This window comes from Heterodontus francisci, chromosome 35, assembly GCF_036365525.1.
Source record: "Heterodontus francisci isolate sHetFra1 chromosome 35, sHetFra1.hap1, whole genome shotgun sequence".
NCBI lineage: Eukaryota > Metazoa > Chordata > Chondrichthyes > Heterodontiformes > Heterodontidae > Heterodontus > Heterodontus francisci.
In genome coordinates this window covers 34,495,843-34,511,087 of record NC_090405.1, presented here as the reverse complement: position 1 = coordinate 34,511,087, position 15,245 = coordinate 34,495,843, and the positions used below count along the sequence as shown (strand labels likewise).

At 46.8% G+C, this 15,245-nt stretch overlaps 2 protein-coding genes across 2 annotated transcripts in view; both read left to right on the top strand.

Moving 5' to 3' along the window:
- The window catches only part of LOC137350603 (uncharacterized), a 40,358-nt gene extending 28,981 nt beyond the window's left edge, over nt 1-11,377 (top strand). The window contains exons 2-9 of the mRNA XM_068015319.1: nt 3,780-4,184; nt 4,632-5,120; nt 5,361-5,468; nt 5,581-5,602; nt 5,698-5,732; nt 5,827-6,013; nt 8,435-8,469; nt 8,629-11,377. Of these exons, the coding sequence (XP_067871420.1) occupies nt 3,780-4,184; nt 4,632-5,120; nt 5,361-5,468; nt 5,581-5,602; nt 5,698-5,732; nt 5,827-6,013; nt 8,435-8,469; nt 8,629-8,873 (1,526 nt within the window). The 3' untranslated portion in view covers nt 8,874-11,377. The remainder of the gene's footprint in view (nt 1-3,779; nt 4,185-4,631; nt 5,121-5,360; nt 5,469-5,580; nt 5,603-5,697; nt 5,733-5,826; nt 6,014-8,434; nt 8,470-8,628) is intronic.
- Nucleotides 11,378-13,834: 2,457 nt separating this feature from the next.
- Nucleotides 13,835-15,245, top strand: part of LOC137350528 (uncharacterized) — a 33,841-nt gene continuing 32,430 nt past the window's right edge. Inside the window, exon 1 of the mRNA XM_068015189.1 lies at nt 13,835-13,898. Within this exon, the coding sequence (XP_067871290.1) occupies nt 13,835-13,898 (64 nt within the window). The remainder of the gene's footprint in view (nt 13,899-15,245) is intronic.

Below are 15,245 nucleotides of genomic sequence, written 5' to 3'. Positions count from 1 at the left end.
GGGGATGGTGATGGGGTCTCCATCAGTCTGTGTGATGGGGATGGGGGCCCTATCTGACTGTGTGATGGGGATGGGCTCTCTATCAGACTGTGTGATGGGGAAGGGCTCTCTATATGTCTGTGTGATGTGGATAGGCTCTCTATCAGACTGTGTGATGGGGATTGACTCTCTATCAGTCTGTGTGATGGGGATGGGCTGTCTATCAGACTGTGTGATGGGGATTGACTCTCTGTCAGTCTGTGTGATGGGGATGGGCTCTCTATCAGACTGTGTGATGGGGATTGACTCTCTATCAGTCTGTGTGATGGGGATGGGCTCTCTATCAGACTGTGTGATGGGGATGGGGGCCCTATCTGACTGTGTGATGGGGATGGGCTCTCTTTCAGACTGTGTGATAGGGATGGGGGCCCTATCTGACTGTGTGATGGGGATGGGCACTCTATCAGACTGTGTGATGGGGATGAGGTCTCTATCAGTCTGTATGTTGGGGATTGACTCTCTATCAGACTGTGTGATGTGGATGGGGGCCCTATCTGAATGTGTGATGGGGATGGGGATGGGGTCCCTATCTGACTGTGTGATGGGGATGGGCTCTCGATCAGACTGTGTGATGGGGAAGGGCTCTCTATCTGACTGTGTGATGGGGATTGACTCTCTATCAGTCTGTGTGATGTGGATGGGCTCTCTATCAGACTGTGTGATGGGGATTGACTCTCTGTCAGTCTGTGTGATGGGGATGGGCTCTCTATCAGACTGTGTGATGGGGATTGACTCTGTCAGTCTGTGTGATGGGGATGGGCTCTCTATCAGACTGTGTGATGGGGATTGACTCTCTGTCAGTCTGTGTGATGGGGATGGGGCTCTCTATCAGACTGTGTGATGGGGATTGACTCTCTGTCAGTCTGTGTGATGGGGATGGGCTCTCTATCAGGCTATGTGATGGGGATGGGGGCCCTAGCAGTCTGTGCGATGGGGATGGGCTCTCTATCAGTCTATGTGATGGGGATGGGGGCCCTAGCAGTCTGTGCGATGGGGATGGGCTCTCTATCAGTCTGTGTGATGGGGATGGACTCTCTATCAGACTGTGTGATGGGGATGGGGGCCCTATCTGACTGTGTGATGGGGATGGGGGCCCTGTCTGACTGTGTGATGGTGATGGGCTCTCTATCAGACTGTGTGACGGGGATGGGGGCCCTATCTGACTGTGTGATGGTGATGGGGGCCCTCTCTGACTGTGTGATGGGGATGGGCTCTCTATCAGACTGTATGATGGGGATGGGCTCTCTATCAGACTGTGTGATGTGGATGGGGGCCCGATCTGAATGTGAGATGGGGATGGGGATGGGGTCTCTCTCAGTCTTTGTGATGGGGATGGGCTCTCTATCAGTCTGTGTGATGGGGATGCGGGGCCCGATCTGAATGTGTGATGGGGATGGGGATGGGGACCCTATCTGACTGTGTGATGGGGATGGGCTCTCGATCAGACTGTGTGATGGGGAAGGGCTCTCTATCAGTCTGTGTGATGTGGAAGGGCTCTCTATCAGACTGTGTGATGGGGATTGACTCTCTGTCAGTCTGTGTGATGGCGATGGGCTGTCCATCAGACTGTGTGATGGGGATTGACTCTCTATCAGTCTGTGTGATGGGGATGGGCTCTCTATCAGACTGTGTGATGGGGATTGACTCTCTGTCAGTCTGTGTGATGGGGATGGGCTGTCGATCAGACTGTGTGATGGGGATTGACTCTCTGTCAGTCTGTGTGATGGGGATGGGGGCCCTATCAGTCTGTGTGATGTGGTTTGGGTCTCTATCAGTCTGTGTGATGGGGATGGGCTCTCTTTAAGACTGTGTGATGGGGATGGGGTCTCTATCAGACTGTGTGATGGCGATGGTGATGGGGTCTCCATCAGTCTGTTTGATGGGGATGGGGGCCCTATCTGATTGTGTGATGGGGATGGGCTCTCGATCAGACTGTGTGATGGGGAAGGGCTCTCTATCAGACTGTGTGATGGGGATTGACTCTCTGTCACTCTGTGTGATGGGGATGGGCTCTCTATCAGACTGTATGATGGGGATTGACTCTCTGTCAGTCTGTGTGATGGGGATGGGCTCTCTATCAGACTGTGTGATGTGGATGGGGGCCCTATCTGAATGTGAGATGGGGATGGTGATGGGGTCTCCATCAGTCTGTGTGATGGGGATGGGGGCCCTATCTGAATGTGTGATGGGGATGGGGATGGGGTCTCCATCAGTCTGTGTGATGGGGATGGGCTCTCTATCAGACTGTGTGATGGGGAAGGGCTCTCTATTAGTCTGTGTGATGTGGATGGGCTCTCTATCAGACTGTGATGTGGATGGGGGCCCTATCTGAATGTGAGATGGGGATGGTGATGGGGTCTCCATCAGTCTGTGTGATGGGGATGGGGGCCCTATCAGACTGTGTGATGGGGAAGGGCTCTCTATAAGTCTGTGTGATGTGGATAGGCTCTCTATCAGACTGTGTGATGGGGATTGACTCTCTATCAGTCTGTGTGATGGGGATGGGCTGTCTATCAGACTGTGTGATGGGGATTGACTCTCTGTCAGTGTGTGTGATGGGGATGGGCTCTCTATCAGTCTGTGTGATGGGGATGGGCTCTCTATCAGACTGTGTGATGGGGATGGGGGCCCGAGCAGTCTGTGCGAATGGGATGGGCTCTCTATCAGTCTGTGTGATGGGGATGGGCTCTCTATCAGACTGTGTGATGGGGATGGGGGCCCTATCTGACTGTGTGATGGGGATGGGCACTCTATCAGACTGTGTGATGGGGATGAGGTCTCTATCAGTCTGTGTGTTGGGGATGGGCTCTCTATCAGACTGTGTGATGTGGATGGGGGCCCTAGCTGAATGTGTGATGGGGATGGGGATGGGGTCCCTATCTGACTGTGTGATGGGGATGGGCTCTCGATCAGACTGTGTGATGGGGAAGGGCTCTCTATCTGACTGTGTGATGGGGATTGACTCTCTATCAGTCTGTGTGATGTGGATGGGCTCTCTATCAGACTGTGTGATGGGGATTGACTCTCTGTCAGTCTGTGTGATGGGGATGGGCTCTCTATCAGACTGTGTGATGGGGACTGACTCTGTCAGTCTGTGTGATGGGGATGGGCTCTCTATCAGACTGTGTGATGGGGATTGACTCTCTGTCAGTCTGTGTGATGGGGATGGGCTCTCTATCAGACTGTGTGATGGGGATTGACTCTCTGTCAGTCTGTGTGATGGGGATGGGCTCTCTATCAGACTATGTGATGGGGATGGGGGCCCTAGCAGTCTGTGCGATGGGGATGGGCTCTCTATCCGTCTATGTGATGGGGATGGGGGCCCTAGCAGTCTGTGCGATGGGGATGGGCTCTCTATCAGTCTGTGTGATGGGGATGGGGGCCCTGTCTGACTGTGTGATGGGGATGGGCTCTCTATCAGACAGTGTGATGGGGATTGGCTCTTAATCAGTGTGATGGTGATGGGCTCTCTATCAGACTGTGTGATGGGGAAGGGGCTCTATCAGACTGTGATGGGGAGGGGTCTCTGTCAGATTGTGTGATGGTGATGGGGTCTCTATCAGACTGTGTGATGGGGATGGGGTGGGGGAGGATGACAGTCTTGGTCTGGACTCTGTGATGGTGGGGAGTGGTGTCACTATCCACTATCATTCCCCATGTGAAGTTGCACTTTGACTGTTTCATGATCTTTCCTGTATGGAATGTTTTTATCTCCATCTGATTCTGTCCTTTCCCTGCAGGATCCACTTATCTCTTCTCCCGAGGATCAGAAGATGTCACCACTCTGCAATGCAACATGTCCACTGGTGCTGGGAATGTAGTAACCTTGTGTAGCACCAGTAATCTTGGAGTCGAAATGGACAAAATAACATGTGAAATTAAAAAGAGCATAAAATCTTGTGAAACAATCAATTCTCCTAAGAATAAATTGCAAAAACAGCCGATGTGTAAAAGTTGCAAAATAAATGAAGATGAAATGGAGTCTCAGTCACTGGCTTTCAATGTGAAGCCAGTTAACTCGGTGGTATTTACCTGCACAGTCCAGAATTCCAAAGGAAGACAATTATCCAACTGTCCGTCCTGGTTTGCACTGTCTGGAGATGGATGTGAAAACCATGACTTGTTCATCCTGATAAACTGGAGTGGTATGTGTACTGGGGCAATATTGGGGGAGGTATCAGGGAGATATTGGGCGAAGTATCGAGGGTGGTATCGGGAGGTATCGGGGACGTTTTTGGAGAGTTATGAAAGGAGGTATCGAGTTATCGGGTGAGGGATTACGGAGGAAATTGTGGAGATTTAAGGTGAGATATCAGGGTCAGGTTTGGGCAGATCGTTGTCATCGGGTAAATTTTAGAGTCTTTATTAAGATGAAATTGCAACATATGTAAATAAGTCGATAATAATGAGAAGCAGAGGGCACGAATTTCAAAAGGGGTGATTGGGTCTGACAAACCGTTGAGGAGTTAACAGACATGGTAGGTAGAGAAATGCAGTGGATATAGTTAACATGGATTTTATGAAATTCTTTGGCATAATGTCACATTGGAGATTATTGTAGTAAGAAATATTCTTTTCAATGTTATTTACAGATTCTGATGAAATATTTTCTGCTGATAAAAACTCCTTGTCGCTGACAGTGTCAGAGGGAGAGAATGTGACTTTACCCTGCCAGTTTGAGACGAGGAAAGATCAAAATTTACCCTTCACTCTGTTTTGGATCACATCTGGAAATGTTAACAAGTGTCTGCACTCTGTTCACATTGAGGAATATAGGCTACATTCTGACACACGCTGCTGTGTGGATAAAAAGTCATCACAAAGAATCTCTCCCCAAAGCTCGCACAATCCTACTGATAAACACCAGTCTCACAACCTGACTATTCACTCAGCGGAGGTGATGGACACTGGGAGGTATCTCTGTGCTGTACATGTTTTGGTGTCAGGGAAACCTGTCTGGAAGATTTCAACAAACATCTCCCTCACTGTGACAGAACCGAGTGCAGAATCTTTAGACATTCCAACCTCAACATCTGGAATATCCTCGGTGACCAGCACTGTAGCTCATACAAATACTGAAAGTAGGTGAAACAATCTGGAATATGATTTGAATCATTTAATATAAATAATTCAAGATGAGAGATTGTGGATTAGCTGTACAGTTTCTACCTATTTTAAGTTGTTTCAATTACATTCCTTCACCATTGTCCTATTTCAGATTCCATCCAGAAAGTTATGTTCCTCAGCCTGGTAACCAGTGTAATCAGCTGTTTGTATAATATAGAATTGCACAGACTGAATTTGTTGCTTTTCCTCTGCAGGTCACAACATTGGATTACCTGTGCAAGTAGCCATAGTGTGCGCCGTTGTGCTAATTTGCATTGTTGGGGTAATTTGCATAATCAGAAGGAAACAACAAATGGTCAAAGGTAAGCAAGAGCTTTAAAATGTTGAATTTAAATCTAGAAAATTGTATTTAAGTGCAGACGCCTTACAAAGATTTATTTTTGTCTTTCCAATCTTGTCACATGTATTGTAAAGGATCCTCAGCAGCAGGACCAAGGTAGGGATGGGATTCACACAGTTTTCAGGCGGACTTTCTGTATTGTTTTGCTTATTTAATGAAGCTTACAGGAGGTTTTTCTTTTATAAATGTAGGGGTGCTGATGTGCAGCTGACACAGGAAGATGAATGTAAGTGACTAGTATTACTGCCCAGCTCTCCCGAGCCTGTCTCTTGGAGAGTTGAAACTAAAAGCAGACATTGTGTTCCTATCCTTCTGTCTAGGTTTGCCATACTCGGTGGTTCCCAGAAGGGATCAGACAGATGAAAAAGAGTATGTTGCGTACTCAGTGACGAGAGTTTCAACGCCAATGAGCCAGCCAAGGCCTGGTGAAGGGCTGGAGGGCACCGGCCCAATCTCTGCCTCTACAGGGCATGTGTACTGTTTGATCGAAGAGCCAGTGGTGAAAGGGTAAGCAGGGTGACAGCCATCATCCCCAGCAATGTTCAGTACTGACAACAGGGTTTTTTGCATCGGAGGATTAGATGATTGTTGATAGAGTGAAGGTGAGGGGAGCCCACGGGTGCTTTTCCACTTTGGCCATCCAGTATCATTCGGAGCACTCCAGGTCAGGCACTGTGCAGATTAGACGCAGCGTAAAGCTCTCTCTGCTCTCTCTTAGCAATGCTGCTCAACTCCAAATGTAGGGAGGAGCTTGGACATCACCACTTCTCACACCTCACAGGCTGTTTGAATAAAAGTGACAATTTAGGGATGGATTTGTATTGTGCCTGACACAAGCTGCAAACTGAATCGAGACATTCAAACGCATCTCATCAAGGAGCCTTATAGAGAAAGAGAGGGACAGGGACTGTGACAGAGAGAGAGAAAGACAAAGAGACAGAGACATTTAGAGACAGACAAACAGTTAGAGACAAACAGAGAAAGATTGGGTGATATAAAAAGAACACTTTTATTCCCAATAGACTGGATATGATTTGTGAACAAATCCTAAAACCTGAAAGGGAAATACTGAACTATTCCACTACACAGCACAAAGCATTTTCTGATTTTCCAGCCAATTTCACAACCGAACAGTTGTAAGTCCACTATAGAATGGCAGGAGACTCAGCTCCCTAATCTGATGGTGTTCCTTTATCCCGGAGATTCTGCTTCCTGATGTGACAGCGTTCCTTTATCCCAGAGACTCGGCTCCCTGACCTGATAGCGTTCCTTTATCCCAGAGATTCTGCTTCCTGATCTGATAGTGTTCCTTTATCCCGGAGACTCTGCTTCCTGATCTGATAGTGTTCCTTTATCCCAGAGATTCTGCTCCCTAATCTGACAGTGTTCATTTATCCTGGAGACTCTGCTCCCTGATCTGACAGTATTCCTTCATCCCGGAGACTCTGCTCCCTGATCTGACAGTGTTCCTTTATCCCGAAGATTCTGATTCCTGATCTGATCGTGTTCCTTTATCCTGGAGATGCAGCTCCCTGATCCGATAGTGTTCCTTTATCCTGGAGATGCAGCTCCCTGATCCGATAGTGCTCCTTCATCCCAACGTCAGAATAGATCCCTTCACTGTCATGTATTCAGTTCTTTTTTTTAAAACTTTCTAATTACAATATTTTGGCTTATCTGATTGTAATAATCAACTTACACTGAGTAAGACAATTTTATGCTTTGAACAACTTTAATGATCACTTAGTCCAAATATTTTACTGAAAGATGAGCAGTGTTAGGCAGGGAACTGGATTGAGCTTGTGAAAACTCATTGCAAGAGGACTGCTCACATAGCAGAGGCAGAGAGACAAAGAGAGAGGCAAAGAGAAAGAGAGAGAGGCAGCGAACAAGTAGAAAGAAAGAGGCAAAGAGAGAGAGAGAGGCTGAGACAGCGAGGAAGAAAAACAGAGTCAGACAGCTATAGTGAGAGACAGGCAGAGAGAGGCAGAGAGAGAAAGGGAGAGAGACAGAGACAGACAGGGGGCGAGAGAGAGGGAAGGACAGCAGACTGAATTTTTGGGCCCCGCTGAGGTGGATGGGGCCTGGAAAATACCAGCGCTGGGTGGCGTGCTCATTTCCCAGCCATTCTGGGGAAGGCGAGTTTGGGGCATGGCAAAGCCGCCCATCCTCATGAAGTGGGCAGCTAATTAGGCTCATTAAGAGCTTTGTTAATGACACTTAATGGGGGCTGACTGGGATTTTCTAGTCTCCTCCAGTTTCCTGATGTGACGGGGAGCAGGTCAACTGCCTGGAGGTGGGGACCCAGTGGCAGGCCAATATGTCAATACTCCAGGTAGACCGGGTGCTTCTCTGATGCTGGAAGGCCTCTGATTGGCTCTCCAGCCTTGAGAGCTCGCCCACTGCCCTTAATTGGACAGGGAACCCGTCTCCATGCCAGTTAATGAGTCACCCGGTCAAAATTCCAACAAGTGCCCCCTCAGGGGTGGGTTTGGGACCTGGAAAGAGTTTCCCACCCCCATAACGAAAATGCAGCCCAGAGAGAGAGTCAGGCAAAGAGACAGATATATATAAATATATATAAAGAGAGAGACACACACACAGAGAAAAAAGACAGACAGAGGCAGCGAGTGAGATAGAGGGGCCGAGTGGCCTACTTCTGCTCCTAATTTGTATGTTTGTAGAGAGAGACAAGGAGAAAGTGACAGACACAGGCACATAGAAAGACAGAGTCAGAGATAGAGAGAGAGAGTGGGAGAGACAATGAGAGAGAGAGAGCTAAAATGAATGAGAGAATTTTAGCCTGGGCTGGACTCAAATCCAGGCCCTGGGGAGAAAATGACCGAATGGAGTCTCCACTTGCAGCTGTTTCATATTGTTTGAATCTCATGTTACTGATTATTCACACATAATGTTCTGTTTTCCCAGTGATGGAGACAAAACTGAAATCCAGGGAGTGAAATGTAAGTAGTTTCAATCTTTCAACATAATCCTCCCAGACAACACTGTATCTGTTCTAATGCTCCTGGACCTTTATCTCATGCAATGGGATCGTCCCTTTTCATGATTTTTCCCTGACTGCGAGTGAACCTCATTAAACATGGATCTCTCTTACTATCTAGGCAAAGACCACATGGACCATGGAATCTCTGAAGCCACTGAACTCGAACTAAATGGCCAGTCACAGTTCAAAGAGGAGGATCCCGGTGCATTATATACTGACCAGACGTATTCTGTGATAGGCTGTCCTGGGTCAGAGAACCCGGGAGAGGCAGTGACACAGTCCCACCTGGAGGAAAATGACCCAAAACATTGCCCATTAGAAATGGAAGAAAATCCTATTTATGCTAAAATGGAGGACACCTGAGCATAAACGAGTAATAGGAGAAAGACAATGGATAACTTGTTTAAATTCATAGTGTTTTTCCAAGTTTTTAACAAATATGTAAATATTTTACACTCTTCGTGCTAAGTACTGGGTATTGAACACTTTCCCATCGCTGCAACATATTTCCTGGCAGATAATGGATGCAAAAGAAGTCCAATTTAAGAGACCAACCCTCCATACCCAAATAGTGTTGGAAACACTACTGTCACCATATTGTTTCAGTGCTGCAGAGGTGTCTCTGCCGGTCACCTAGAACAGGTGTTAGGCACTTTGGATATGCTAAGAAGGACCTAACTCTTGTTCTAGGACGCAAACCAGAGACTGGTTTTCCCTGAGCATTGCTGACTCGGGGACTGCTGAATTCAGGATGACCAGGTCTCCAAGTGGCCTCACCAGACCTAAGCAGGGTCCTTAAAAAGATGACTGGAGGCCAACATCAAAGCAGTAAGTTTTAAAAAGAATCCATACCTGATTGTGAATCAGGAGGAAAGCAGGAATGCTCCTCCCAGTCCCACATTAAAACCGTGAGCCGCTACCAGCCACTGCCCACGAGCACACCTTCTCTCCCCATCCCACAATCACTTCAGGTCCCAGTCACTCAGGCTTGCACCCTCCCCCTGTAACTGATCAGCTGCTTCTGGGGCTGTGACTGGGCCCACAACCTTCTATTAGATATTAGAGATATCAAGAGATATGGGGATAGTGTGGGAAAATGGCTTTGAGGTAGAAGGTTAGCCATGATCTAGTTGAATGGCAGAGCAGGCTTGAGGGGCCCAATGGCCTACTCCTGCTCCTATTTCCTATGTTCCTAAATGAGGTCAGGGGTACAATTCACCGTGTTCCTGCTGCCATCTAATTGGACATATGCAGTGTGCGCTGCACCAGGATCCAATTTCTAGGCCCCATTGTCGAGCGGGCCCAGATCAGGTACAGATGGATTTGGTGCAGAGCCAATTTCGTCCACACAGAACCTACAAGGTGCATTGATCTCAAGCACAGAGAAGGACTCCAGTGTTTCAGTGTGTGAACTTTTGCTTTACTCTTATCACCTGAACTTGTGACCTCTCTGTGCCAGCGCGTGCTATGTTGGTGGCAGTTTTAGCACAATAACCTTTCACCTTTCACCTCTGGCAGCTGGGCTTAAACGCAGTCCTGAATGTCTAGAGGATGGTCTCCTCATTCCACTGCTTGCAGCATTGTGACATGAAATGAGTTTGGCGTGGCCCAGCACTGCCCAGCCCACATGGCCTGATAGCACAGCACTGAATTACTAGTGTGAGCCAGGTGGTGGTGGGGGGATGGGAGGCTGTTGTGATGCTGTTTAGAAGCTGGGATCAACATGCGTTTTTGGAGCAAATACAAGGAGGCATACTGAAGCTAGGAGTCTGTAGAGATGATTTTACAGATTCAAGCTGCTGCTATGGAACCTCAGATATTAAAAATGCGTATCAGGAAATTTGAATGGCAATCCCGAGACTTGAGCACATAATCTAGGCTGACACTTGACTACAGTACCGAGGGACTGCCGCACTGCCAAAGGAGCTGTCTTTTGGATGAAACGTGAAAGCGAGGACCCAGCTGTTGTCTCAGATCGTCTTAAAACCTTCCATTAATTTTCAGGGAAGGGAAAACATGCAGAATACAAGAGTGCAACTGACTCCCATGAACACAAGTGCATTTTCACTGATTGTAAGATGAAACCTGCTTGAAATGCAGGACTGTGTACAGAGAAACCTTCTCCAACTGTTTCGCAAATGATATAAAACTGCTGGCGGCAGGTCCTTGGCTTTCGCAGATTGTTCTGAAGTTATGTGACAATCGACACAAAACACAGAGGCAGACTCATTGTGAGTTTCCACACTCACCGACACAGGACGTGGGGCGATGGGATCCCGTAGTTGAAGAATGTAACAGCTACATAGTCGGGGTTGAAATTGGTCTTCACCAGTTGTGATTTTGATGGAAATGAAACTGTGGCACGGTGTGGATTCGCTGTGAGTTTCACGCTACTGACAAACACCAATTTCACTGAATAACCCGCCACCCCCCAACCCAGTCCCCACTACCCCAGATTCTGTTTAGATAGAACAACGCATTGCTGCTGTGTGATACACAAAATGTAACTCATGTGATTGAAAGTTATTCAATAAACATTGTTTAAAATTATAACTAAATGACGAGCTGAGTTATCAGTGGAGCAGGAATTTTACGCCAAACTAATGGAGTTCATGAACTGATCCGAGTGAGGACGCAGCAATCAGGCTCAACCAGGGCTCCCAACACTGACGAGTGCCCAAGTCCTCCTGTTCATACGTACGGCACTATCCCTAATTGCTACTTCTCCTTCATTCACCCGAGGTCAAAATCCTGGAACTCCGAACCTGAAAGCTTTATGGATGTAGTTACACCACACAGACTGCAGGGTTCGAGGAGAAGGCTTGTCATCACCTACTCAAGGGCAACTAGGGACAAGCAATAAATGGTGGCCACATCCCAAGAAATATATTTTTAATCAAGCTCCAACTGTTTCTTGATAGCACTACCATTGGCCTTATTTTTCAGCCCTTGATTTCAGCACCTCACTCATTTGTAATATGAACACCGCACAACAAGGTCTGGATTGAAGTGAACCCAGATTAATTCAGTACTAAAGCCTCCACCATACATTTTGGCAGGATGTGTTGTCATGATTGTGAAATTTATACTGATGACTGACAGTGAAGCAAGTGCAGAATTCTCAGATAGTTATAGCTTGTGGGTGCAGAAGTGGGTGTGAGATTCAGCCAAAAATACAAATGGATTCAGTCTTTGGATATTTCTGCTACTTAATGATTTGCTCCATTTATACCATACAATCCGCAGTAACAGTTCTCAGGTTTTTCTAGACTGGTGGGACATTTTCCTCGAGTTCGATTGTATTTATCACATTCAGCAGACTACCTCATTTTCATTTGTTATTTGATTCAAGATTTCAAAGAGAAATGATGACAAAGAGGAACTGGTACAAAATTTGAACTGTCCCCAACATTTCTTTCCTACAGAGATGTGAGCAAAAATTGGAATCTGACCTAAAGGAGGAGCTAATAGGAAGGGCAGTCAAAAGCTTGATCAAAGGAATGAATTTTAAGGCACAAAGGAAGATAGTTGTGGTTTTTGGTGGCCAATCACCTCAACACCAGAGGGACATCATTGCATGAGTTCCTCAGGGCAATGTCCTAGTACCAAACATCTTCAACTGCTTCATTACTGACCTTCCCTCCATCATAGGGTCAGAAGTGAGCATGTTTACTGATGTTTTCAGTGTTCAACTCCTTTTGCAAATCCTCAGATAATGATTTAGTCTGTGCCTGCATGCAGCAAGATCTGGGCAACATTCAGGCTTGGGCTGATAAGTGGCAAGTAACATTTGCAGGTAGGTGAACCCACACCTCCCCTCTTATACTCCTAACTCTAAAATCCAACCTGACCCCCTCCAGGTGGGGAAATGGTCAAGGCTCACAACTCAGTATACACAATACTCTTTTTAACAGTTTATTGTACTCCTGATAACTTACAAACATCAGCTCCCTTCAAGTTAAATCAATACTCACAAACGCTGTCCCTTAATTTCTGAAATGCACTCACCCTGTCGGTCACTCAGAGAGTACGTTCCCATCTGTGTGGATGGTCAATCCTGCCTGCGGTTCCCTTGCAAGTTGCTTCTCTTGTTCCTAAAGACACGTTTCTAATAGTACAAAAATCACACCCGTGACAATAATTGAAGCAACTCCCTCCTTTTAATTGTAACTTCTTAAATCTTGCAACAATTCGAGATCCTGCGTTGTGATTAGACCATTAGCATCTGAAGGCATTTCGATGTGGAAGATTCTGGCTTATCAGCATCATCAAATTGGTGAATGAGTTTCACGCTAATGAAACAGTTTTTTTTCACATTTCCAAGGGATGTGGGTGTCCACCACAAACATACTGGAACCCACAGCTTGTTAGCTTGTAAGTGTTATTTACAGTTTGGCTACAGGACTTCAATGGTCGAGGTAGGTCACTTAAATCTGGACAGACGCATACCATTGTGTGGTCTGATTGCATCAACTAGCTCTTGACTAGTATATTCATGAAGTCACCCCATTGTGTCTGTGTTTCATTTCGATTCCTAGATTGTTTTTTTTTAAAGTTGAGTTACAAAATCTCGTGAGATCCTGGGTTGTGAAACGTGGCCAACTTCAGTCAATTGCCCATTATAAATGGCCCTTTTGCAATACCGTTGCTTGAACTTAAATTGTTGAGCCCTTTAAGTTGTGGATGGACTGGCTACACATTTGCGCCACACATGTCTTCCATTGACTTACACATTGACTTACCTGAAGACAGGAGCGGCGGCGGCTTGCGGACCTGGGCGGAAGCTGATCCGGAGCGGGAGTGACATCATGGGAAATCTGCAAAGTGATTGGTTGGGTGAGTAGCAGCTGTGAGTGCATTTAAATAGCTGAAAAAAATAAGGGCAAAGTTTTTTTTGTTGAAAAAAATACCTCTGGTGATAATTAGTATTTTGTAATTAAGGGAGTAACTAATTAATCTAAGGTTAAGTTATGACAGGAGAGCTCAGCCCCGTGATATGCTCCTCCTGCGCTATGTGGGAAATCAGGGATGCTTCCAGTGTCCCTGATGACCATGTGTGCAGGAAGTGTATCCATCTGCAGCTACTGGCTACCCACATTACAGAGCTGGAGCTGTGGGTGGATTCACTGTGGAGCATCCGCAATGCTGAGGATGTCGTGGATAGCACGTTTAGTGAAGTGGTCACACCGCAGGTAATGGCTGCACAGGCAGAAAAGGGATGCGTGTCCACCAGACGGACTAGTAGGCGCAGGCAGGTAGTGCAGGAGTCCCCTGTAGCCATCCCCCTCTCAAACATATTTACCGCTTTGGATACTATTTGGGGGATGACCTCCCAGGGGAAAGCAGCATCAGCCACGTTCGTGGCACCACGGAGGGCTCTGCTGCACAGTAGGGGAGGAAAAGGATTGGAAGAGCTTTAGTGATAGGGGATTCTATCGTAAGGGGTGCAGATAGGTGTTTCTGTGGCTGCAAATGAGACTCCAGGATGATATGTTGCCTCCCAGGTGCGAGGGTCAAGGATGTCACGGAGTGGCTGCAGGACATTCTGAGGGGGGAGTGTGAGCAGTCAGAGGTCGTGATACACATTGGTACCAATGACATAGTTAGAAAAAGGGATGAGGTCCTGCAACAAGAATTTAGGGAGCTAGGGAGCAGATTAAAAAGCAGGACCTCAAAGGTTGTAATCTCTGGATTACTCCCAGTGCTATGTGCTAGCAAGTAAAGGAATAGGAGGATAGAGCAGATGAATGCATGGCTGAGGAGGTGGTGCAGGAGGGAGGGCTTTAGGTTTTTGGATCATTGGGTCTGTTTCTGGCAAAGGTGGGACCTGTACAAGTTGGACGGGTTGCACCTGAACCAGAACGGGACCGACATCCTTGCTGGGAGGTTTTTTAGTGTCGGTGGGGGTGGGGGGGGTTTAAACTAATTTGGCAGGGGCATGGGATACAGAGTGGAAGTACAGTAGGGGGTGAAACACAGCCAAATATAGAAGAGAAACTGAGTCAGTCTGGAAGGCAGAGCAAATATAGACCTGTTAAGGCACAAGTGAAAAGTGCAAGGCTGGATTGCATATACTTTAATGCAAGGCGTCTTACTAACAAGGCAGATGAATTGAGGGCTTTGATTAGCACATGGGATTATGATATTATTGCTATCACAGAGACATGGCTGAGGGAGGGGCAGGACTGGCAACTCAATATTCCAGGGTATGGAATCGTCAGACATGACAGTGGAGGGGATAAAAGAGAAGGTGGCATTGCACTGTTGATCAAGGAGTCAATTACTGCAGTAAGGAGGGATGATATCTTAGAAGGTTCCTCAAATGAGGCCATATGGGTAGAACTTAAGAACAAAAGGGGGGCAATCACTTGGCTGGGCATGTAATACAGGCCTCCAAACAGTCAGGGAGAGATAGAGGAACAGATATGTAGGCAAATATCAGAGAGGTGTAAAAATAATAGGATAATAATAGTAGTGGATTTCAACTTGCCTAATATCAACTGGGATAGTCTTAGTGCAAAAGGCTTAAAGGGGGAGAAATTCTTAAAATGCATACAGGAGAGCTTTTTGAGCCAGTACGCAGAAAGTCCTACAAGAGAAGGGGCAGTACTGGACCTAATCTTCATGAATGAAGCTGGACAAGTGATAGAAGTATCAGTAGGGGTGCATTTCGGGGATAGTAACCATAACTCTGTAAGATTTAAAGTAGTTCTGGAAAAGGACAAAGGCGGGCCA